Source organism: Drosophila innubila, assembly GCF_004354385.1.
Source record: "Drosophila innubila isolate TH190305 chromosome 2L unlocalized genomic scaffold, UK_Dinn_1.0 5_B_2L, whole genome shotgun sequence".
NCBI classification, from domain to species: Eukaryota; Metazoa; Arthropoda; class Insecta; order Diptera; family Drosophilidae; genus Drosophila; species Drosophila innubila.
Genome location: NW_022995373.1, coordinates 5,273,964 through 5,297,070, shown reverse-complemented (window position 1 = coordinate 5,297,070; position 23,107 = coordinate 5,273,964). Strand labels below are relative to the sequence as shown.

Sequence of the window (23,107 nt, the reverse complement as noted above, 5' to 3'; positions counted from 1 at the left end):
AAATGAAATGAAAAGTCAGTTTGTTTGTCTGTTTGTCTGTTTGCATCAAAGCGCTAAAGAAGCTTAAATGTAATGATGGGGATTGATTCCTTCTCAAAAATCTAGAAATGTTTGTTCTACGACTTTTTCAATTTCCCGCTAGTTTAGCGGGAAAACGCTAAATCCCGCCAAAATTGACTGCTGCTTTTGTTTTGTTCAAAAAGCATAAGCTGAATCAACCGCTCATACGAGGGTGGGCTGATAAGTCATCGACCTTACCAAATGAACACATTTTTAGCGATCCATATATATTTTATTCAATTAGTGTTTTCCATTAGCTGATTGCTGAGAAAATTTCATGCTGTTTTGTCAGCACTGGTAATTTTGGCGGGTATTTTAGCACGGTCACTTTTGCATTGTCGTCAAAATGAGCTAAAGAAATCCAACGAAGAAATTAAAAATTAGTTAAAATACATTCCCTCAATCACAGAGAGCTCGCTTCTTTGTGGGCCTAAATTAATTAAGCCAGTACATACACCAGGTCCTGATGGTGTGCCTGGTTCCGTATTAAAGTACTGTGCGGATTCTTTTTGTAGACCGCTACATAAGCTATTTACTTTGTCAATTGACTTAACATATTTTGCAAATCTATGTAAAGACTCTTATATTATGCCTCTTCACAAAAAGGGTATTTAATGCGACGTTTAGAATTACTGGGGTATATTTAAGATTTCTGCAATTCCCAAGTTGCTTGAGAAAATAATAACTTCTCATCTTCAACATTTATATGATTCTATTATCTTCCCTAGTCAGCATGGGTTTATAAGATGTAGATCGACAACCACTAACCTTCTTGAGTTTACTTCTCTTGTGATTAAAGGGTTCAAGAAAAAGATGCAAACTGATGTTATTTATACGGATTTTAATAAAGCTTTCGATTCTGTAAATCACTCATCATAAGCTTGATCTTCTCGGCTTTCCGAATTATCTTCTTCTTTGGATATCCAATTATTTAAGTAACAGAACGCAAAGGGTTAGTTTCAAAACTTAATTTTTAATATCCATCAAATCTACGTCTGGAGTGCCGTAGGGTAGTCATCCTGGCCCACTTCTATTTACGTTATTTATAAACGATCTTCCAACTGTTCTTTCTATTTACGTTATTTATAAACGATCTTTTAACTGTTCTATCTCACTGACGTGTACTCACGTATGCGGATGACGTCAAGCTATGTTTAACCTATAGTGAACCTTTCTCTGATAGGTTTTGCAAGCGGACTTAAACGCGCTGTTTCTTTGGTATCAAGCTAATTTTCTAAATTTAAATAGCTCAAAATGTAAAGTAATGACTTTCTACAGATCCTTTCGGCATATTTGTCAGTATTCACTTAATGGCATTATCTTGGAACGCTTAAATGACTAAGTAGACTAAGTTAGATTGATGGAAGAAATTACTTTCAACATAGCTTTTAGATTAACTCGTAACTTTAATCCTCTGTATCTGCAGCATTGCACCACTAACTGGGCTTTGCATGAACCTCTTCGTATTCTGTGTGCTGATTATAACAATCTATACCGAACGATTAGTTTCGAGTGTTCTTCGCTATTAAAGCCTCATTATTAGTATTTCTAACTAATCTTACTAACTAACCAATTTTTAATCACTGCGGACGGCAGTTCGCGTTAGTGACGAAAGCAGCACGAAGGGTGCGAAAGGCGACTAACTATATATACAGCTAAGTTGGAAAATTTGCGCCGACTGTCCGATCAGATCGAGTTATATACCGATCGACAGGTTTAGTTCTAACTTACAAAATGGCGTACTAAAACTTTTCTAACCAACCTGGGTCATGAGATACGGGGTGTAAGGGAGGGGAAAAATTTTGATAATTGCAGCTTATGGGGCCGTTGGGGCTTTTTGGTAAAATTTATTATTTTTAAAAAATTCTACTTAAAAATACGCGTCGATTGATACCTCAATCACCCAAATCCGATAACTGGTTCAAAAGATAAATAAATTTGAAAATTTTAGTGGACTTCAAAATGAAATGAAAAGTCAGTTTGTTTGTCTGTTTGTCTGTTTGTCTGTTTGCATCAAAGCGCTAAAGAAGCTTAAATGTAATGATGGGGATTGATTCCTTTTCAAAATCTAGAAATGTTTGTTCTACGACTTTTTCAATTTCCCGCTAGTTTAGCGGGAAAACGCTAAATCCCGCCAAAATTGAAACCTCAACAGTTTCCTAACCATAGAAGCTACAGATATGTTCTATATATCATTAGAAAGGTGTGTTTGAGGGCTTTTAGGCGTACCTTTAAACTTTTTTTCTAAAGTACTCAGGTAACATTTTACAGGTGAAATAAAGTTTTTTAGCTTACATTTTGGCGATTTCTGACAAAACGGCTTTAACGATTTTTGTTAAATTTTAATATGTTGTAATACGTACAATTTCGCGTTTTTTGGTATATGAAACATAAATTTTGGTTGAGGGTTCGGAAGATATTACCTGTTATGAATAAATACATTTTTCCATCGGTCGAAAATCACGTTTTAGTACGAAAACTTTTGGTTTTATGAGATATCTCAACCAAAATGATACAATATGCATTTAACTTGGTTTTATATATTCTGACCAAAGTTGGTTCAAATCGGACCACTATATCATATAGCTGTCATAGGACCGATCGGGTCAAAATTAGGTTTTAGTATGAAAAACTTTTTTGTTTAATGAGAAATCTTAACCAAACTAATACAATATGCATTTAACTTGGTTTTATATATCCTCACCAAAGTTGGTTCAAATCGGACCACTATATCATATAGCTGTCATAGGACCGATCGGTCCAATATTAAGTCTTAGTATGAAAAACTTTTTTGTTTTACTAGATATCGTAACCAAACTAATAGAATATGCATTTATTTAAGACTTATATATCCTGAACAAAGTTGGTTCTAATCGGAACCACTATATCATATAGCTGTCATAGGACCGATCGGGTGAAATCCAAGTCTTAGTATGAAAAACTTTTTTTTTCATAGTAAGTACGAGGTCTCCGACAGTATAGTATGCTCGGCTGTAGCAACGCGAGCAAAGCGAGCAGGGGGCGGGGCCCCCTAGTTTTTCTTTATAATTAAAGAAAAAAAATTTTTTAAATATGAAATACGTTCAACAACTAAATTTTTATATTTTACTATTTGCCTGCATTAATGATAAAGTTACAATGTCAAAAGCGAAAGCAATTGCAAAAATTTCTGATATCCAAAAAAAAATTTAAGAGGTAAATATTTTAGAAAAATTTTGATATCAATTTTGACGAACAAAATTAGTTTAATCTAAAATTTTAAATAAAAAATAATTAATATGAAAATTGGCATTCGGCACTGCGCAAAAGTTATTTTTATGTACAAAGAAGATCACCCTTTTTACTCACAGTGCACAATGCCAATTTTCGTTTTTTTATATTAAATTATATTTTTATTTAAAATTTTTAGATTAAACTGAATTTTGTTCGTCACAAAATTGGAAATCAGAAATTTTGGGTCTAGAAATTGCTTTCGTCACTAGACTTTTACCTCGCGTAGAGGTTTTTTTTGTGGGATTTTTATCTTGGTCTGATTGGGGTTTTCTGTGTTTTCCCCAATCCTTGCAACAAATGTTGGACCAATCGTTTTCTTTTTTATTTTAGATACTCCCAAAATATTTATATTTATATTTACATTTACATTACACAGTAATATTTTAATCAATTGGTTAATTTAAATGTTTGGCTAAGTGTCGGCTACTTATAGCTTGACAATAAATAAATAGAATAAAAAAATAATTATCAATTTCTTGTATATATGATATATTCAATTGAAATAAATAAATATTTGGTAGATCAAAGTAAAAACAAGGGGGCTCCGCCCCCTGCTCGCTTCGCTCGCCTACCCCCGGCTCGCTTCGCTCGCGGTGAGGTGCGGCTACAGTCGAGCACGCTCGACAGTAGGATACCCTGAGCCCATGTACTCTTTTATAAAAGTTGATTGTTGCCCATTTTCAATGGGCTCAGGTATCAAAAATTACACACGCGAAACTATGAACAACTTTCGGTTTTCTGAAGTCACTGTGCTTATCACTGCAGACTACGTTATTAATGCCTCACTGAACTAATATATCATCGATTATGATTACGACTTGCGATTTATTTATCATTTCTAATTAATTTTAAATAAGTTTAATATAATAAACTTTAATATAATAAACTTGTTTAAAATTAATTAGAAATTGATAAATTCGTAAATCGCAAGTCGTAATCGTAATCGCTTGAAATCGATGTAGCGTGTGTCAAGAGTAGCCACAAACTACAACTTTGCTCAGCCTGCAATCTGGCAGCACCCATTTTCCTCTCTCACTCTCTCCCACTTTCGCAACAAATTCAAGCCTGCCAAAGGCTGCTGCAGTGCGCGCGAAATTTGAAATAAAAGGCAATGTCTAATTTTATGAGATTCTTAAAGCGGAAAATGCTAAGCTTTTTTTTTACAACGATAATAAGCAGATACTTATTATATATATGTGTAAGGAATCGAAAATATTAATAATTAAAATTATTATTTTGCAGCTTTCAGTGCTCGGCAAAGATGCAAGAGTAATGCTGCAAAATGATCGCTATTTTTCTCATGCAATTTCATACATACATAGCTATCAGCTTCTGCTGATTTTTGCCATGCAAAAATACATATTTATATATTAATACAATTATATTTTAATCAAATTGTATATTTGTATATACATAAATTATACAATAACATTTTCATTACATGATATCGATAATATTTTTGCTTATCGCTTAATTCTTATTTGGTACCAAAAAAAAAAATAGGTACTTATTCGTTCTGTCTTTGTGCGCGCCTTGCATACAAACGTGAACATGCTGTCTCGCTCGCACGTTTGATTTGCCATCCAAATGTAATTATTCAACTAAATCTAAATTCCGAAATAACTTCTTTATTTATGGGTCAATCGCTTTGAAATTTTCAGGGTCGTTTAATACGCATACTTCTCAACTGATTGTTCAGTTAGGGAGTGCTATGTCAAAAATTGCGCCTGTAAATCGTTATTTTTCAATTTGTGGGCGAAGGGGGCGTGGCATCAAAAATTGGAAACAAACTTGACCTGCGTATGGTATTCACAAACCTGCATTCCAAATTTGAAGTCTCTAGCTTTTACAGTCTCTGAGATCGACGCGTTCAAACAGACGGACAGACGGACAGACGGACAGACGGACAGACGGACAGACGGACAGACAGACGGACAGGGCTAGATCGACTCGGCTGTTGATCCTGATCAAGAATATATATACTTTATGGGGTCTGCCACCCCTCCTTCTGCCTGTTACATACATTCTGCCAAACACATTATACCCTTTTTTTGCCCATTTTCAATGGGCTCAGGGTATAAAAAAAAGTTTATGGGGAATCAGCTCTATCGTTTTCAACCATTATATATTGAGCTGCTACATTTTGGAGCGATTGCTCTCAGCGGAAACTGAGTAAATTACACTACGATATTCTTTCCCATCTCCCCTATTCTCCAGACTTGGCACCCTTTGACTATTATCTCCTTTTAAACTTTAAAAAATGGCTTGGATGAAAGAAACTTAAGTCAAATGAACAGGCTTTCTGTAAAAAAAAAGCGCCTATTTTAAGAACCTGGACAGGTCATATTTTATGGAAGGTGTAAGAAAATTGGAGGACCGTTGGACTAAGTGCGCTTGTCTAAATGATGATTAAGTTGACAAAAAAAAAAAATTGTCTTTCTTGGTAGGGCGACTATTTATCAGCCCACCCTCATATTGAACCGTTGCAGACAATCGAACAATTTTAAAGTAAATCTTTCATAACTTTTACTACTTAAGACAAGCAATTTAAGCACTGCCTATTTTATATATTCAATTTATTTTATTAATATTATCATTAAAAGAACCTTTTGTATAATTTTTTATATTCATTCATTTCTGCGCTTTTCATTTTATCAACATTTTTAAACTTCACTTTTTGCACTTTCCAAAATCATCAAATAATTGCTTTCTTTTTGTTGTTGACAAACGAAAATAGGTTTGAAACCTATTTCCACTATTGTAATAACATTGCATTGTTATTTTTAAAGCAATGCCGATACGTAAACTGTTTCCAATTATTTTTTTATATGGATTTTCTGATTTCGCGGTCGTGTCGCTTCGATACCGAGATGATAACGGCAGTGATTAACGTCCTCAATGTGGGATTGTTAGGACTTAACAAACAACACTTGCCGAGCTTCCGTCATTAAATGGACACTTCCAGGGTTATCCCTAATATATCAGGGACGATACTACAGAGGTTGTTAACTCTCCGAGAGGCTCCGTTAGACACAAGAATTTTTTTCCATGGGTTCCGAAACGGCTAACTGCGCCCCTGCTATAAAGTATATATATTTTTGATCAACGTCAACAGCTGAGTCGATATAGCCATTGGTGTCTGACTGTCTGTGTGAGCGCCTAGATCTCAGAGACTATGAGAGTTAGCAACCAAATTTGGCACACAGACTTTTGTAAACCCCACGCAGGTCAAATTTTTTTAGCCCCCGAAAATCACGAAAAACCACCACACCCACGTTCTATAAGATAATACGTTTTAATGGTAATTAACGTTATCCATTAATATTATCTATTATCTCACTTAACCGCATCAAGATCGGACAAACGGGCAGTAATAGCTAACCAAACTCATTAAAAATTAAGGCAATACAAGCACCCAAAAGTAAGCAGAATTATTCTATGGTCGGGACATCGACTGTAGACTTTTCGACTTGTTTTTCACTCGAACACACATTAAAACAGAACTTCACCGTAATTGCATCTTATACCAGATTTTGACTGCCGCATCATTGTCGAAGGTGCGAAAAAATGTACAGAGCGCTTACACTGACGTCGCATCTTCGAAATCAGCTGTTCGGCCTGTCAATGTAAGCAAACTCGGAATTTAAGAAGAAGACAACAAAATTTTTTACTGCAATTAACAAAATAATAAGTGAAAATATGATTAAGTCGTAAACGGTGCATTCGGTAATTATATTGCTTGTACCAAAATGATTATTGAGCTCGTGTTTGCAATAATTAATTTTTAAAATTTTCTTCACGCGGTATAATTTGAATTGTTTACGCTTATCGATGACAAAATCAGTTGTTTGCTACCGATACACCGAAAAAATGCAACATTTCGATATAATACTAGATAAAATGCTGTCACACTTTCAGAAGCGCATGTTGCGGCCGCATCATTGTCTTCTTCTATCCACAGGTCTCTTATGGAAAACAATTCCGCAACTTCTATGTTTTAAATATCGTTAATCAACATGCGATAAGCTTAAGTCATACGCAATTAAATAAAGTTAGGGAATACCCTTGTTAAAAGTACATGGTCGGCCGAATCCGACTAATAATCAATAATCCTGGCCTATCGATAGATTAGTAAGGTTTAAGTAATCGGTTATTGGATTGATTTATCATCACTAAAAAAAATAAGGCATAAGTTTACAATTATTAATTACAACTTCTTAGATACACACATAACTATGGCTGACGATTTGCAGAACTACAAATGCCAGTTACAGCAAGTAAGTCGCTTATATGCATACTAAAATTATATTTGTACGCGGCTGTTTGTTCAGGTACACACAGATAAATGTGTACAGTGCACACATCTTATGTACATATATATGTACATTCAACAAACAATCGCGCATTTGTATACACACATTTGTAACTAAATATACATACAAACATACGTATGGTAACAAATTAAATACTTAAAACTATATTGCGAAATTTGTATTAAATGACATACAAACCTAAACATATATATAATTATATATCCAACTTCTAGGTAGAAGCAGCTTTACAAACAGATCCAAATAATGAGGAACTTTTAAAACTAAAAGATGATCTGGAAGAAGTCATCAAACTTACTCGAGACTTGATAAAAACTCAATTAGAAGAACAGCGAAAATCATCGTACATAGAACCATCTTCCTCTAAAACAGCGTCGTCAAATTACTTTGACGATATTGAAGCTGCTCTTTTAGAGGCTGAAAAACTGGTGACATCCGCTAAAGTCTGGAAAATTGGAGACAAATGTCAAGCGAAATGGACAGAGGATGGTCAGTACTACGACGCAACCATTGAAGGTATAACTGGTAAGGGTGAGGTCAGCGTAATCTTCGATGCTTATCAAAATCGATCCACTACTACTATCAATGAACTGCGAGAGCGCACAACTCGCAATGAAGTGTTCCCGTCAAATAAGTATGAATATTGTTGATGGCTTTCTATTCAATAAATAAAACTATTTAATATCTTCGCAGACGACATCGCCCAAATCAAAAGGAATATTTAAAGAAGCGCAAACAGAAGAAGCAACAACGATTTAAAGACTTGGAGGAAGAGCGCGAGTCCGACAAAAATAAATGGCTTAACTTTACAACTAAAAATCAAAAGAAACCAGGCATGAAGGTCAACAGTATATTTGCTTCCCCAGATAATGTCAGTGGAAGAGTTGGCATTGGCACGTGTGGAACGGCGGGAAAAGGTATGACTGATTTCACAGTTGGAGAAAAGTATCGCAAGGGTTTATAAATTAATAAAAAATCGTATAACTTTGGAAATATAAAAGTTACTTGTTTGTTTGGTAATCTAGTCGTTATGGATCAGTCGAACAATTTGCGAATTGAAATTCGATTTTAGAACTCCCTGCATCTATACCCTTTCGACATCTACTATATCCTGAGCGAAGAACAAACCTGAGACACGTAGTGATTAAATTAAAGAGTCCATCTTTCACAAAAAGATATGAAAATCAAAGAGCTTCGTAGAAGAGAGCCGACTTATCGCTTTTCAATGATTAATTGCTTCAATTGTTGTAATCACATTAAAAGTTGTACTTACTTTGACAATATTTTGTTCTGTTCGAATATGTTTTCTGACTGATCAACAGCACAACGTTTCTGCACAATGTATTGATTATCACGAGCTTTATCCAAGGCCTTCATCGATTCGGGAATATTTCCAGACTTCTCATGAACACGTGCCAGTAATAAAAGCTGTTTTGTTCTTAGTTGTAGTTCTGAAAGGCTGTCATCAGTTCTAAAATATATATTACAAGTTAGATATTTTTCGAATTAATAGATTTTCTTTTTACATTTTATGACCATCAGAATCCGACAATATATTTATGGCATTCTGAAAATGTTTCAGCTTTAAAAACAACTCGGCCAAATCCAATTTTAGGGCAGAACAATCTGGATTTTGAATTACTTCATGGTAGTACTTAAGAGCCTTGGCATAATGATGACTTTTAACGTAGGCTCGGCCAAGCTTTTTAGCCAGTAAAGCATTTGATGGACACATATTATATGCCTTTCTATATGCATCAATCGCCATAGAAGTCTCTATAATAAAACTCGATATCAAAAATAGTTCATAAGAAACATTGAAATTAAGTGCAACCTTGGATAGATAGGTATGCGTCCCCTAGCATCAAAAAGCTTTTAGGTTCCGGGCGAGCTTCAACTAATTCCCTGAAGCATTTGGAGAATCCACTACGATTCTTTTGATGTTGCAGGTAAATATTTGCCAAATGTGTCCGAGCCTTTAAATCAGAGTCAATAAGAATACAATACATATTTTAGACATATGAACAGAATTGTTCATTTAATATTTTAACATAAAAATAACTAAAAAAATTTTCAAATGTTGAGTCTACCTGAGACAGTTTTCATATATTTAAATCTTAAGAAATCTTTACACAAATTAGTGACTCAAGATCTTGTAAGTTCTGAGGTCAACTATAATCACATTTTGTGAGCCTGAAGACGTATCATTCGGATTTTTACTTAAAATAAAACTTTTTTTCCGACAGTTTTCGAAACTATGAACTTACCTGTACATAGTACAATTGATCTGGTTTAATTGTTGAAAGCAGACTAATTGCCTTGGAAATGTTACATTTCTCTAGCATAAGCTGCGAATGTGCAATAACTAAGCGACCCATCTCAGTGGTTCCGTTAAAATCCTCAATCGCAGACTGTAAGATGCGTTCGCTCTCGTAGATACTCTGGGAATCGCCCATCTCACGAAGAATATAGATAAGCTCTATATATAAAGTCATTTTATCGGAACTGTTTAGCGTTCTGTCAAAGCTGTCGCTTGGCGTTAAAGTATCTGAAGGTTGCACAACTCCAACTAACTGCAATGCAAGCAGAAAGCTCTGATGCGCTTCAGATAACTTTTGCTGCCTCTTTAGTACGATACCCTTCAGCAGATGGTACATAGGCCGGTCACGCACTGTAAAGTTTTGGGCTAACGAAAGTTCAAGGTACTCTAAAGCCTTGGGGTACTGCCTCTTTTCCACCAATATTTGGGCCAAAAGAAGGTATGCATCTGTGAAAGTCTCTCCAAAGACATTCAGTATATGCTGAAGGCGACTCATGGCTTTAGAATGCTCGCCGCATAAGAAGTCAACCTTGGCTCGCGCAAACATGGCCTGTATAAAAAACGTTCGTATTACAAATAGGTATATTCGATAATTAATAGATTTAAGATCATACTCCTTGGTGTCCGGGGCATACATGAAGTATGCTTTCCAGTATGTTGAGACTGTGTTTAAGAGTTATGTGCATCGATTCCTGGTCCAGATTAAGCTCAAAGTGAGCTTCTTGAGCTACATTTGGAGTGTGACGAATCAGAGCTGCGCATAGCTCAAGCATAAAGTCGGGATTCATGCGACAGATATATTCAACACCGAAAGACAATAACTCAAGCTTACGAAAATGCAATTCTATTGCCTCCTCCAATAGTTGCACTGGTGATATGTGTTGCTCTTTTGGATCTGTCGTCAATGCGGACATATAAAGGACCACAGGTTCAGGTTTGTAGTCAGAGAGCTTCATGAGGTATGCCAACTGCTGTCGAACCTGCTGCCTACTCTCAACATCAAGAGGAGCCTTTAGTTTGCACAACGTCAGGCCACAGAGCGCATCAAAGTTACTTCCGTCGACATTACAAGCCGCACGAAATGCCAGCTCTGCATCGGCTACGTTATCCAAGAGTAGCTTCTGATAGCCCAGTTCGGTGAGAAGGCTAACGTTGCCCGGATTTTCTTGATTCGCTTTTTCAATGCATTGATGGGTTACTTGAAGTAAATCCGAGTTTCTCGAGCATATTCTTGAGAATAACTGACATATTTCCAGCAAAAGTCCGTGATTTCCGGGCTCAATACGCTCTACCGAAGCCAGGAGTTGTTGAACCGTAACTGTCCCCGCTTTCATCTTGCTCTCACGGACAATATGCAGCACGGCTTTAGTGCGCAGAGCAGCAACATTAAAGGATTCCAAGTTGACAACCCGAATAGAAGTATCCAGCGAATGATCCCAGTCCAAGGCTGACAACTGTAAATCCATTTTCTCGATCAGAAAAATGACTATCTCGGGAAACCGAATACTGAGTTGATTAATGACTGAATGCGATGCTTCAAATTCTCTTTTCTTTTGATAAAATCGCACGAGAGCCAAGGAGGCATCTATATTTTTGCCATTGCTCCTAGAAATACACCCATCCAGCAAGCTTTGTATCTTTCCGTTGACCGACAGCCCCAAACTTGAAGATAGTTCACACCAAATCTTCAAAATCAAGGCCGCATCCAAAGTGGCATCTATTTTCATAACCTTCCCGATGCAATCAAAAGCCGCATTAATGTCACCAGTCAAATAATGGAATACGGCTGTATAGTAAAATGCTGCGGCACTATTCGAGTTTATTCCGTCAGATACTCGACTCTCTAAGGCCTGCACTGCATCACGATCAATATGCCGACATTGTTTGTGGGCGTATATAAGAGTCATTGTTGCTGCCAAACCCAATTCCGATTCATTTTTCAATGGATTTAATTCACGGATACATTCCTGCATACGGTTTCCCAAAGCAAGTGCAACACCGTTGAACAATCGGAACTCTGGCTGCATTGGAAACTTGGCTAAACCGTCTAATGCAGTTTTCTGCATTGAGTTATAAAATCGTGATCTTCCATAGTACAATACCAAGCTTTTATAATCATTAGAATCCATTTTGATGCAATTTTGGTTTATTAATCAGTTACAGCAGTTAATGCATGATATGTTTTTCATATTGCGGTCCATAATTAAAAACGTAGTCCTTTACGAAACTGCAGGATATCTTTATAATCAGTCCATGTTGCACCCCATAATCCAAAGCAGCCTAAAATAATAAAAAATATTGAGAAAACTTTATCACAGTTATATGCATATCTCACATATTTATATGTACAATCATTTACAAATCACATTTGTATAGTATTAGATTGTCTTTATACACATACAAAATAAAAATTGATTTATTAACACATACTACATTTACGTCTTTATGAAGACTATATGAACAGTATCATGTCGAACTTGAACTGTCAAAAGAATACTGTAGGCATATGAATGTGTGTTGTGTTTGTTTATACACTTCTGGCGTTGATTAGCAACCGGATTGCGATTGCATGGAAACAGTTAATGAATTTGGTAAACAAATACCTTGGCCAATAGCTTGCCTATACCGTGTCCGCCCAACGCTCTAGGGACACCAGTGTGCTTTATATCCATTATTCCATCGTTAATCTCATACTTCAACTGTGCGACGCCTTCTTTCGTCTCAATAAAAAACCTGCTGTCATCATGTTTTATTTTAAAGCTTGTACTCATGGACCTACAATGGGTCAGAACTTTGGAATTAGGAAGTAACACATCCGGTTTCTTTATAACACTAAAATTTTGAGATTGTTGACAAAACTTTAAGTGCGACATTAGATCGCGATTAGCTACAGCAATATAATTTCCCTTTAGAGATTTTATGCCGCAGAACAAAAGTCTTGATATTGAATGCATATTACCTATAGTTAAAATAAATAGCTATTAATGAATATCAGAGATACATTATATAAATAATTATTTTATTTAATACTTAATAGAGCCGCAAAATTTAAGATTTTTATCGAAACGGCCGGAATGTGTTCAACTGAACTAGTGAACTGAACGAACGAGCTAGTTTCCAATTTGACTGTCATTTAAGTTAATCGGTTTGTTCGATTGGTTAATTCTCATTTACACTTAGGGGATTCCTGAAACAATTTCAGATATGGTTTTGATGTAGATTGTTGTAAATAAAATAAACTGGTCACACTTAAAGCATTATAGAATTTGACATGTACGCTCATTTCGATAACATTATTTGGTCATACTTGGTGTTTGTTTGCATTTTAGCACTGCGAATGACAGTTCGCGCTAGTAAAAGGTGAGAAAGGCGACCAGCAATATATACAGCTAATATGGAAAATCTGGTACGACTGCCCGATCAGATCGAGTTATATACTGATCAAAAGTTATGGTCTTAATTCACAAAATTGAATACCTAGATTTTTGCTAACTCACCTGGTTCATTAGATAAGGGGTGTTCATAACTAAACATGGCATTTAAGTAACCCTTGGAATGCGCTTATAGCTAAATATAGAAATGTTTGTTCTACGACTTTTTGAAAATAATGCTAGCTTAGCTGGAGCTTAGCTGTTGAAACCTCAACAAACCTCAACCTTAAGAAGCTACAGATACATATGTCCTATATATCTTTGGAAAGGTTTCAGTGCTTTGAGCGTACCCGTCTTTTTTTTTTTAAGTACTTACGTAAAATTTTACAGGTGTTGTTGGCTCTGGCTGCGACCGAAAGTTATTTTAAATTAATTCGATTTCAATTATAAAATCGTGTATGCGTGTATGTGTACAGAAGAATATAGCATGAAAGGAATACAAGAGGGAGCAAGAGAGGAAAATAACTGTGATTTGGCTGCGTTGTTGCCCATTCCTGCAGATTCTTCACCTAACTGATCCAACTCCCAAAATTTACGTAATAAATTGTCGAGCTCCTTACACTCCTCGTCGTGATGTACTTGAATAGTGTGCGTAGCTATAGACTGCATATGTTGATCAACCTTGCCTGAGAAGATATATCCTAACTGTGTTTTTTGAGCTTTAAATGAACCGCTTGGCACTCGGTAATTGTCGCTGAGCATAAGTTCCTCGTAAATGTCGCTTCCTAGCAACAGATCGACGCCTTGTCAGGCATTTTCCTGCTTACCTTGGGAAAAATATAAGCAATGACTTTATATTTTACCTTGCTGTCATACACTGAACCTAAGTTCAGATCCATTGCCGTCAATGCTTCTGTAATGCGTGCATTCGCCAAGCCATTGATCTTTAGAAACGATTTCTGCTTTGGGAGTTGCAATTGTTGAGCTGCGCTCTCCGTGATAAACGATTCTTGGGAACCTTGATCTAAGAAAGCTTGTAACTGTAATGGTTGACCTGTAACAGAATCGATGGTGACTATTGCTTTGTCGCACTTTGTCGGTGACAAAACTGCCTGTGATCCACTAATCACATTCGTAGATATTGGCTGAGAGCTCGTGTCCTGACCCGCTTCATATACAGGTGGATGAGAGTATGATGTCTTTCAGCACACTTCGTACAAATGCGTCTACTTCCACATGTTGCCGACTTATGGTTAAATCCAAGACAGTTAAAACATAATCAAGGTTTTGATACTGTTGCTCTGCGCTCAGACACCGTCATGTCGATAAAAGTCTTGCAGATGCGAATTGGATGTGACATACGATGCGCAAGCTCTGTTCTCGATCATTGAATGTAGTCTTGGCTTCCTTCTGTTTGTTTGAATCAGAGATTCTTCGATGCCGCTTCGTCACTACTCGGCTGTGACGTAATCATAGTTCGGTATCGGACATCCAGAAACTTACAAAATTGGTAGAATGTAGGTTGCTGCTTCAGATCAACCGCAATCTTGGATAAGGAGTTCACACATGACCGTCTGTATAAAACATTTCAATGACGCTGGGTTGGCTTGTTAATCTGGTAATTGTTGATCGAACACATCCATATAATGTTAAATCAACACTCTTTTATTGTCGTACAGATTCTCTAGCATATCCCATGACACTTGATAATTGGATTCTATTAGTGATAGATGCTGGACTTTTATCCCGCGCTGCATCCTCTGATTGCATCCTCAAATAGTAAAAGCGATGCAAGTCATTTAATCACGTGCAATCATGCACACGGGACTCGAAAACCTCCTTGAATGCTGGCCAGTCTACATACTTGCCGCTGAAAACTAGTATCTTAATCCTGGGAAGCTTCATTACATCATAAGCTGGCAGCACGCTATGATGCATAGCCGATTCGTCGAATGACGTAGATGATCTTCCATGATAACCACGATTGATTGAGTAGATTGAGCTCACCCTTTAATTCAGCAAGTCGATCGATGTATGTTTCTTCAAAGACATCCCTAATATCTGTGTCGATGTATTTAGATTTGACGAGCTCGTTATCTCTAGCGTATATAAGCTTTTGATGATTCTGCCTGAAGTCGCCATACAAGGTAGTCGACGACTTAAGCCTCGCTGCCAAATGTGTCTCTGTTCTCAACGTCGCGTCACCTTTATATTTCTGTAAACTTTTCTTCAAGGAATTGAGCAGTGCATGTTGCTCTGCGATTATATAACTGGCATTTTCTGACATGATTGCACCTAGCTAACTGCTAATACAAATTACGCGTACCTTGCGATTGAGGTTCAGGCGAAGCGCTGCTTTGTAGAACACAGTCCGTGCGTTGGAGGCTAGGGAGAAGCGTTACTGTAGTAAAAGCGTCACACGATCGCAGGGCACACGGGTACGAATCCCGTTCCGACTCCAGAGTACAAATCCTGTCCAGACGATGTGAAATGACCTCACAGGAGGCACCAAAAATGTTGGCTCTGGCTGCGACCGAAAGGTTGGCGAAGCCCCAAACTGCTCGAAATTAAGTTGCGTCCTTTAGTTATTGCACTGCGGCGGCTTTGAAGCTTCCACACCATTGGCAAATAGTCTCCGGAATTCACATTAAGCTTAACACACCCTTTTAGCTTAATAACCTTCTTTATTTTAAATTAACTCGATTTCAATTACAAAATCGTGTGTGCGCTGAGAAAGCAATAAGAAGAGTGTAAAACCTAACACGCCAAAAGTAGCAAAAGTACAGACGAATATAGCATAAATGGAATACAAAAGAGAGCAAGAGAGGAAAATAACTGTGATTTGGCTGCCGCTAAGTGTTCAGTGCACAGCTGTTCTCTCTGTTAAACTGCTTGATTTGAACTGCTTGTCGTAGACTGAACAGGTGGAATAGGGTTTTTTTACTTGTATTTTGGCGATTTTTCAAAAAAACAGCTTTAAAATTTTAATATTTTCTTTTATATGTTGTAATACGTAAAATCTCGCGTATATACTTAACTTTTACCTGAAGGGTTGGGAAGATGTTACCTGTTAACTGAATTTACACATTTTACGGTCGGTCGAAAATCAAGTTTTACAGCGATCCCATACGATTTTTGTTGGTTTTTGGTTGTTTTTCATTTCTGGAACACACCTGTTAGTATGAAAAACTTTTTTGTTTTTGAGATATCTAAGCCAATCTCAGGGAATATACAACCAAGTTGCATTTAAGTCAGTCTTATACATCCTGACCAAAATTGGTTCAAATTGGTCCACTATATCATATAGCTGCCGTAGGAACTATCGGTCAAAAATCACGTTTCAGTGCGAAAATCTTTTTTGTTTTTTTAAGATATCTCAACCAGTCTGTCAGATAATGCATTTAAGTCAGTCACATAACAAACAAAACAAAATTGTTTCAAATCGCATTACTATATAATATAGATGTCACAGAAACGATCGGTCGAATTCAACTTGCGAACTCTAAGAAGCCTCCAGCTGTTCGCATATGGCGACTTGATGTAAAATTATTTTTGTTTTTGAGATACCTTAACTACTCTTAAAGATAATGCCTTTAAGTCAGTTGTATACAACATAACCAAATTTTGCTCAAATAGGTTCACAATATTAGATAGCGCCCATGGGAACGATCGGTTGAAAATCAAGTCTTACTACGAACAACTTTATGGTTTTTTAAGATATCTCAATCTGACAAGTTGGTCATATGCATCCCGACAAAAACTTTATGCAAGCCGCTTGCATCATATCTTCGGCGTGCCGAACGGCTTCTAAATGCCTGAGCACAGGCATTGTAAATTGATTTTTAAATTTGGAGTAAGCATCTGAAATTCTAAAATTTATATCTTCTAAAATAAACAAGGGGGCGACTCGCTTCGCTCGCGATGAGGGGTGAAAGGGCTACAGTCGAGCACACTCTACAGTTATATGCTCGCTACCCACATCTTCGTGGCTGTTCGATATTTTGACCATTTACTAAATAAATAAATACTTAAAAAACTTAAATTCGTACAGAAGCTATATTTAGCTGACATTTTTAACTTTTAAAATGTAAAAATTAAAGAAAGAATGTTTAACATACTAACCATCAGACCATATGAAAATTAAACATTTGAAGATTACCATAACTAAATGAACAATTGAATTAACAGAAGAAATGTATATTAACATAACATTCACATAATATGTCTAACATAAATTAAACTATGTTAATATAACACTGGTCGAATTCACCAGAAAACATGCTTCCTGATCAAGAATCACACAAATTTTTTGCTACTGACACGGTTGCCACTTAATAATATAAAAAAACGCCAAAAAAAATGTTTAAAGAGAGCCAATTTTACTAAAAAAGAGCTATTTTCATTAAAAAAGACAATTTCATGAAAACTACCCAATTCTTTTAAAACAACCTAATTAATTGGAAAACGGAATTTTTTTTAGCACATGTATATAAAAAATTTCTTTAACAAATAAAATATTCAATTATGAAATTTCTTTAACAAATAAAATATTCAAATGAAACTAAAGGGCGCAAAATCGACAAGTATGGCAACCGTGGCTACTGATACTTCCTGGTGAACGCTTTAATAAATTTTTCTGCCAACACCTGATAATTGAATTATTGATAATCAAATTTATGAAATGCCCAGATAGGAAATTAAATTAAAACTATCTTATAAATTAAAATAAATTATTCGTTATTGAAAAACTGCTGTTGCTGTTGCACATTGATAACAAAGAAAACTTTCGATAAACATTTCAAATTTTTAAAGCCCGGCCGGTCAAATTTTTAAAAAGGGCAGAGCCGGCCCGAGCTTTGTTCAAAATTTATAAAACAAAATAAATTTTTAAATAACTTTTTCAAAATCCTTATTTTTTTTTTAATTTAAAAATTTTTTAATTTACCAATTTAACCAATTTTTAATTTACTTGTTTTTCTGTAAAAAAAATGATTTTTTCTTTGCTAATTTTAGCAATTTAGATTTTTTTTTCCTCGTAATAGGTATGTCAAATTAAGCTTGACAAGCATATCGACGCGTTTAGATAAAAAAGATTCGTAAATTATATTAACAGTGAATTATTACAGAAATTTTTTTTTCAATCCATATAAAAAGGAAGCGTAAAATCGTGCCTTTTGTGTACCGGACTTCGGGCTTTTTGCTGAGGACCGGGACCGCACGATTCCTAGGCCCAAAGCCCGTGGTGTTTTATTTTATGAATAGTCTTATTTTCTTTAACAATTAAATTTCCTTAAATAGTTAATCTTGAACTAAATCGTCTGGGTAAGTTGTTTTTAAAGCTCGGGTCGCAGCTTCAATAGTGTTTCTGTCCGTAGATTCAGCCATCTCATTCGGTGGCATGAAAATCTGAATAAACAGCTTTGATAGCAGAAATAGTCTTGACGGTGGCTTGACATTACGCCCAAGAACTTAATGACCAAAAAGTTTTTGGCGTTATGACCATTTTCATTTCGAATATAAATTCAGTTTTGGGCTTTATGCCCGAAATGAAAATATATGACAAAATTCAGGACAAAAATGCAAGAACATTGGTGAATTTTCTAAATTAAAATAGTCGGGATCCCGCTTAATATGTCATGGGGTCCAACTCTAATTCATCGAATTTCAATATTAGAATTTGAGCGAGTTATTATTAAAGATACAGAAAATGAAAAACAAACACCAACTTTTTTTCTAAAATTTTCCCGCATATAAGAAAGTACATCGGAGCTTCTCGAGCACGGGGCGCCTCAACCCCGGGGCCCGGGGCAAATTGCCCCGTTGTCTTGGCGATTTCCAGATCACTGGACGGCCAAATAAGTCCACAATACTATATAGTACGGTGGGAACATAAAAACAAAAAAAAAAAAAATTTTTGACAGGAATTTTTATTTCCGGGCCTGCTGGAGTCAGGCCTTAAATGTCTATTAGTTCGGTCTTACCTCGAAGCAAAAAATAAAATTACTTATTTTTTAAGTAACATGTACAAAATACCCCAAATTGGGGGTGATTTACGATGAATTTAGATTTTTAGACCCCGTACTTAAAAAAAGTACAGAGGTCTATTGGGTTTGTTTTACCGAATATGTGCGTAACAGGTAGAAGGAGGCGTGGCAGACCCTATAAAGTATATATATTCTTGATCAGCATCAATAGTCGAGTCGATATAGCAATGTCCGTCTGTCTGTCTGTCCGTCTGTCTGTCTGTCTGTCTGTCTGTATGTATGAACACCTAGATCTCGGAGACTATAAGAGCTAGAGACACCAAACTTGGTATGTAGGTTCCTCTATACTGCAAGCAGATCAAGTTTGTTTCAAAAAATCAGCCACGCCCCCCTTAACCGCCTGCAAATCGACATTGAAAATTTCATATCCAAATTATAAGAGCATTTTGAAAGCCAGAAATTCCAGATTTTGCACAGATGAAGATATAATTGTCCTAAATTTTTGCTGAAAATTTCATTCTGATCGCACAGTAAATAGCGAAGATATTCAAATAATAAATTTTGCTGTTAAATTCGTTGATGGCGCGTTGGCAGTAATTAAAACTTGAATATCTTGATAAAACAAAAAATTTATATTAACATATTATATAACAAATTGGCGTCCATTCAGACGTGAGCTTCGGTGGCGCAGTGTACTGAGTCGCGGAGTCGGACAGTGCTCGTGGGTTCGAGTCCTGCCGTGGGCGAAAGATTTTTAATTTATTTATGTTCGAATTAAATTTCATTTTATATTAAAACAAACTCAGTGCTTATTTAAAATGTAATATTAACATTAAATGTTAAAATATAAATTATTTTTTTTACTTTTTAATTGAGCACTAAAACAAGCAATATGGCCATTTAGGAGGATAAAGACATAAGTGAGAGTGGCTCAACACTTTGAGCCTTTGTCTTTGAAAATTTTTGCAATTTTGTCGCGGGTTCGATTCGGAACAACTTTTTCCAGCTGAATTTAAGCTTTTTTTTTTAATTTTACAATTTATTGAAATTGTTATTTATGAATGTTATACTGACATTTAATATTGAATACATGTTTAAAAATTTCATTTAAATAATTTTACATTGGTATTTATATAAACGTTAAGTTAAAATTCTATGTTAATTTCATGTTTATTATAAATTTACTGTGTAAATTTATGTTTTTAGTAAATTTGTCTTTTTTTGGTTTTCAATTATTTTACTATTTGATTTAACATTTAGCATGTTTAACAAAAATTTCTTTTGGAAAAAAGGACCCCATTACAAGTGTAATGGCCTCCACGTGGTGTTCCCTGGGTGCCGATAAAATTTTTAATTATATCGGAAGCAATTTCGAGCGGCGACAAATTTAAATATTAAAATAAATAAATATTATTTAGTTTTTAGAAGTGACTGATTTTGGATAGTAAGTACGGGGTCTCCGACAGTCGAGTATGCTCGACTGTAGCACCGGCCGACTAGTTTCTATTGGTATTTGAATTACAATTTGGAATTTCCATACATAATGAACTTTTTGATTGTTGTTTTGTGCAACTTGTCACTAGTATGGCCCGTTTACCAGCACTTATTTCCTTCGACTTGTCGATTTTATGATTTTTCACCAACTATATCTAATGGGTTTGTCAATTTTATTGTCAAAAATCGTGAAATTAAAATAATATCATGAACAAATATGAATACATTGGATGTTTGACAAAGTTCTTATTCCAAAAGAATATTGAAAACCACTTATACGATTATACGGCTTATACGATTTTCACGGTAATGAGGTGCCTGTGCAACCATAAGAAATAAGCGCGGGAAGAAAAATTTTTTTTATAAAAGTCTCGAAATAACACATCACTCAATAAGTCCCGGGGTCTAACTAATAAAACAACAACTTTTATAGAACATTAAATTTGATTTATCAATGTTATATTTTTGTAAGTTTATACCCTTATTCCATCGCTTCTCTATCAATGCGATGCCATTTTGAGAAAATCTCTTTACTATGGAAATGTACCTTTTTTAGGCCATTTTGACCTATTTTAGGCAAATGCGGCACCCATTTTGAGAACAGCTTTCTTATAGGAAAATGTTAATGGTAAATTATGAAAATTCTTTTATCTAAAACCTTTCGTTCCTTACCTACCTACTTCAACTTAATTTGACGATCAAAAAAAAAATATTTTATAGATTTTTTCTATATCTTCCGGAACAATTGCCGAATTTGGACGATTAGAGAGTTCTTCATCATTTGTGTTTGTACGACCGCGTTTAACCTCATAGTTCCACCATAAACCGTTGTTTTTAACAGAGCAGTATCTGAACAACATTTATCAAGCCATTTTTTGGGTTCTAAAGTACTTTATCCATAAAATAATTTTTTTTCAATGCAAGAAAATTTCGATTTTTTCATAGCTTGAAAATTTTAAAAAGGAACTTTTTTTAAGTGACGGTTACTTGCAAACTAATAATCCAATTAATCTCAAACTTGGACAGAGATCTTATAAAGGATGGAACTTTTGAAAAAAAATATTGATTTTTTATTAGTAGCACCAGTTATATGTCAAGCCCGGGACTTATTGAGTGATGTGTTATTTGTCTACGGCCCACTATTTACATTCCCCAACCCCCAAGAAAGTAGATTATGCAGATGTTTGAGAAGCTGCTTGCGACCAAATCAATGTTGGAAACGGGCTATAATAGTGTCAAGGTGCACAATACAACAATAAATAAGTACATTATGTAAGGAAATTTCAAAGATTTTTTATAAACAAACTATAATAGTTGAGTTCCTAAGCTAAATTCATCATAAATCGTCCTCTGTTTGGGGTTATTTTATTTTTCTTTTGGAGTTTTCCCAGCCTAATAGAAATGTATTAAACTTTTTTGGGAGTCTATTTCTAATTCAAAATTAATAAGGGATATTCCACAAAGATAAAATTTCAGGTGTGTTAAAGGCATTCAGCAGGTCATTTTTATTACCAAATTCAATCGTAATGTAAACCTACTTACTTTAAACGTCTGCACCGCTAACTACTCATTGCATGAATGCTTTCCAATTTCTCTGTGCTGTTTGCAACACACTTTACAGAGTACTCAACTTAGGGCCGTTTTTTATCTTAATCCCAAAGCCTACTTTACCCATAGGGAACTTTACCCTAAATGTGGGCTTTAACTTTTGTCGTTCTCTCATGTTGGTTTTAACATATATTTGGAAATTGTGACTAATGCTGGGTTCACATAGGGGCACGGAGTGTCATATTTGATAGCCACAGTGGCACGGAACAATGTGAACACAAATGATGTGACAAAATATTTAAGTGGCCTCATATTTTTTGTGCCAGAGGCTTTCACGGATTTGACGGAAAATATGTTTACAGCTGTTTCGGTGGAACCAGCTCAAATGAACGCTTTTTTCCCGTGCCAAGCATATCGAGCAAGTTGTTTCTTTTGGGACACTGTGTCACGACTAACTATATTATTTAAGCAAATGTTGTGTTTTGAAATGGATTTGTTGTACATTTTATAGCTTTTAAATTAACGTGATCTTGAAATTTATTCCATAGAGAAGCAAAAGAAATGTTGGATGAATGTTTATTAATTGACAATGTTAATCGGACTACCAAAAACGAAGGAATGCTAACGAAGTTGTGTGGAATAATCATTATTTGATAAATATGCATTAAATTAATTTTGTTTGCTGGACGAAAAAGCGCGCCACTGGTTTGTCTTTATTCTTTTTGT

At 35.5% G+C, this 23,107-nt stretch overlaps 3 protein-coding genes across 5 annotated transcripts in view; 1 reads left to right on the top strand and 2 right to left on the bottom strand.

Moving 5' to 3' along the window:
- LOC117782710 (survival of motor neuron-related-splicing factor 30) overlaps positions 1-8,664 on the top strand; it is a 30,585-nt gene extending 21,921 nt beyond the window's left edge. Inside the window, exons 1-4 of one of the 3 annotated variants that reach the window (XM_034619735.1) lie at positions 7,450-7,471; positions 7,555-7,610; positions 7,880-8,298; positions 8,358-8,664. In XM_034619735.1, coding sequence (XP_034475626.1) covers positions 7,569-7,610; positions 7,880-8,298; positions 8,358-8,628 — 732 coding nt within the window. In that variant the 5' untranslated portion in view covers positions 7,450-7,471; positions 7,555-7,568 and the 3' untranslated portion in view covers positions 8,629-8,664. The other 2 variants (XM_034619734.1, XM_034619733.1) reach the window with 2 other exon arrangements.
- LOC117782708 (tetratricopeptide repeat protein 21B-like) overlaps positions 1-12,140 on the bottom strand; it is a 29,096-nt gene extending 16,956 nt beyond the window's left edge. Inside the window, exons 1-5 of the mRNA XM_034619732.1 lie at positions 10,599-12,140; positions 9,932-10,534; positions 9,499-9,640; positions 9,191-9,440; positions 8,938-9,135 (exon numbers count right to left, since the gene is read on the bottom strand). Coding sequence (XP_034475623.1) covers positions 8,938-9,135; positions 9,191-9,440; positions 9,499-9,640; positions 9,932-10,534; positions 10,599-12,113 — 2,708 coding nt within the window. The 5' untranslated portion in view covers positions 12,114-12,140. The remainder of the gene's footprint in view (positions 1-8,937; positions 9,136-9,190; positions 9,441-9,498; positions 9,641-9,931; positions 10,535-10,598) is intronic.
- LOC117782713 (protein NATD1) lies at positions 12,106-12,888 on the bottom strand. The gene is made up of 2 exons (XM_034619740.1): positions 12,588-12,888; positions 12,106-12,264 (listed from the first exon to the last, which is right to left on the bottom strand). Exons 1-2 carry the CDS (start codon positions 12,855-12,857, stop codon positions 12,151-12,153), a joined length of 384 nt encoding a protein of 127 aa, XP_034475631.1. The 5' UTR covers positions 12,858-12,888; the 3' UTR covers positions 12,106-12,150.
- Between the last annotated feature and the right edge of the window lie 10,219 nt (positions 12,889-23,107).

Excerpts from the sequence above, each read along its gene's own strand:
- LOC117782713 (XM_034619740.1), bottom strand. The coding sequence starts at position 12,857 with ATGTCGCACTTAAAGTTTTGTCAACAATCTCAAAATTTTAGTGTTATA. Across the intron at positions 12,265-12,587 it reads TAGGCAAGCTATTGGCCAAG|GCTGCTTTGGATTATGGGGT; the intron begins GTATTTGTTTAC and ends TTATTATTTTAG.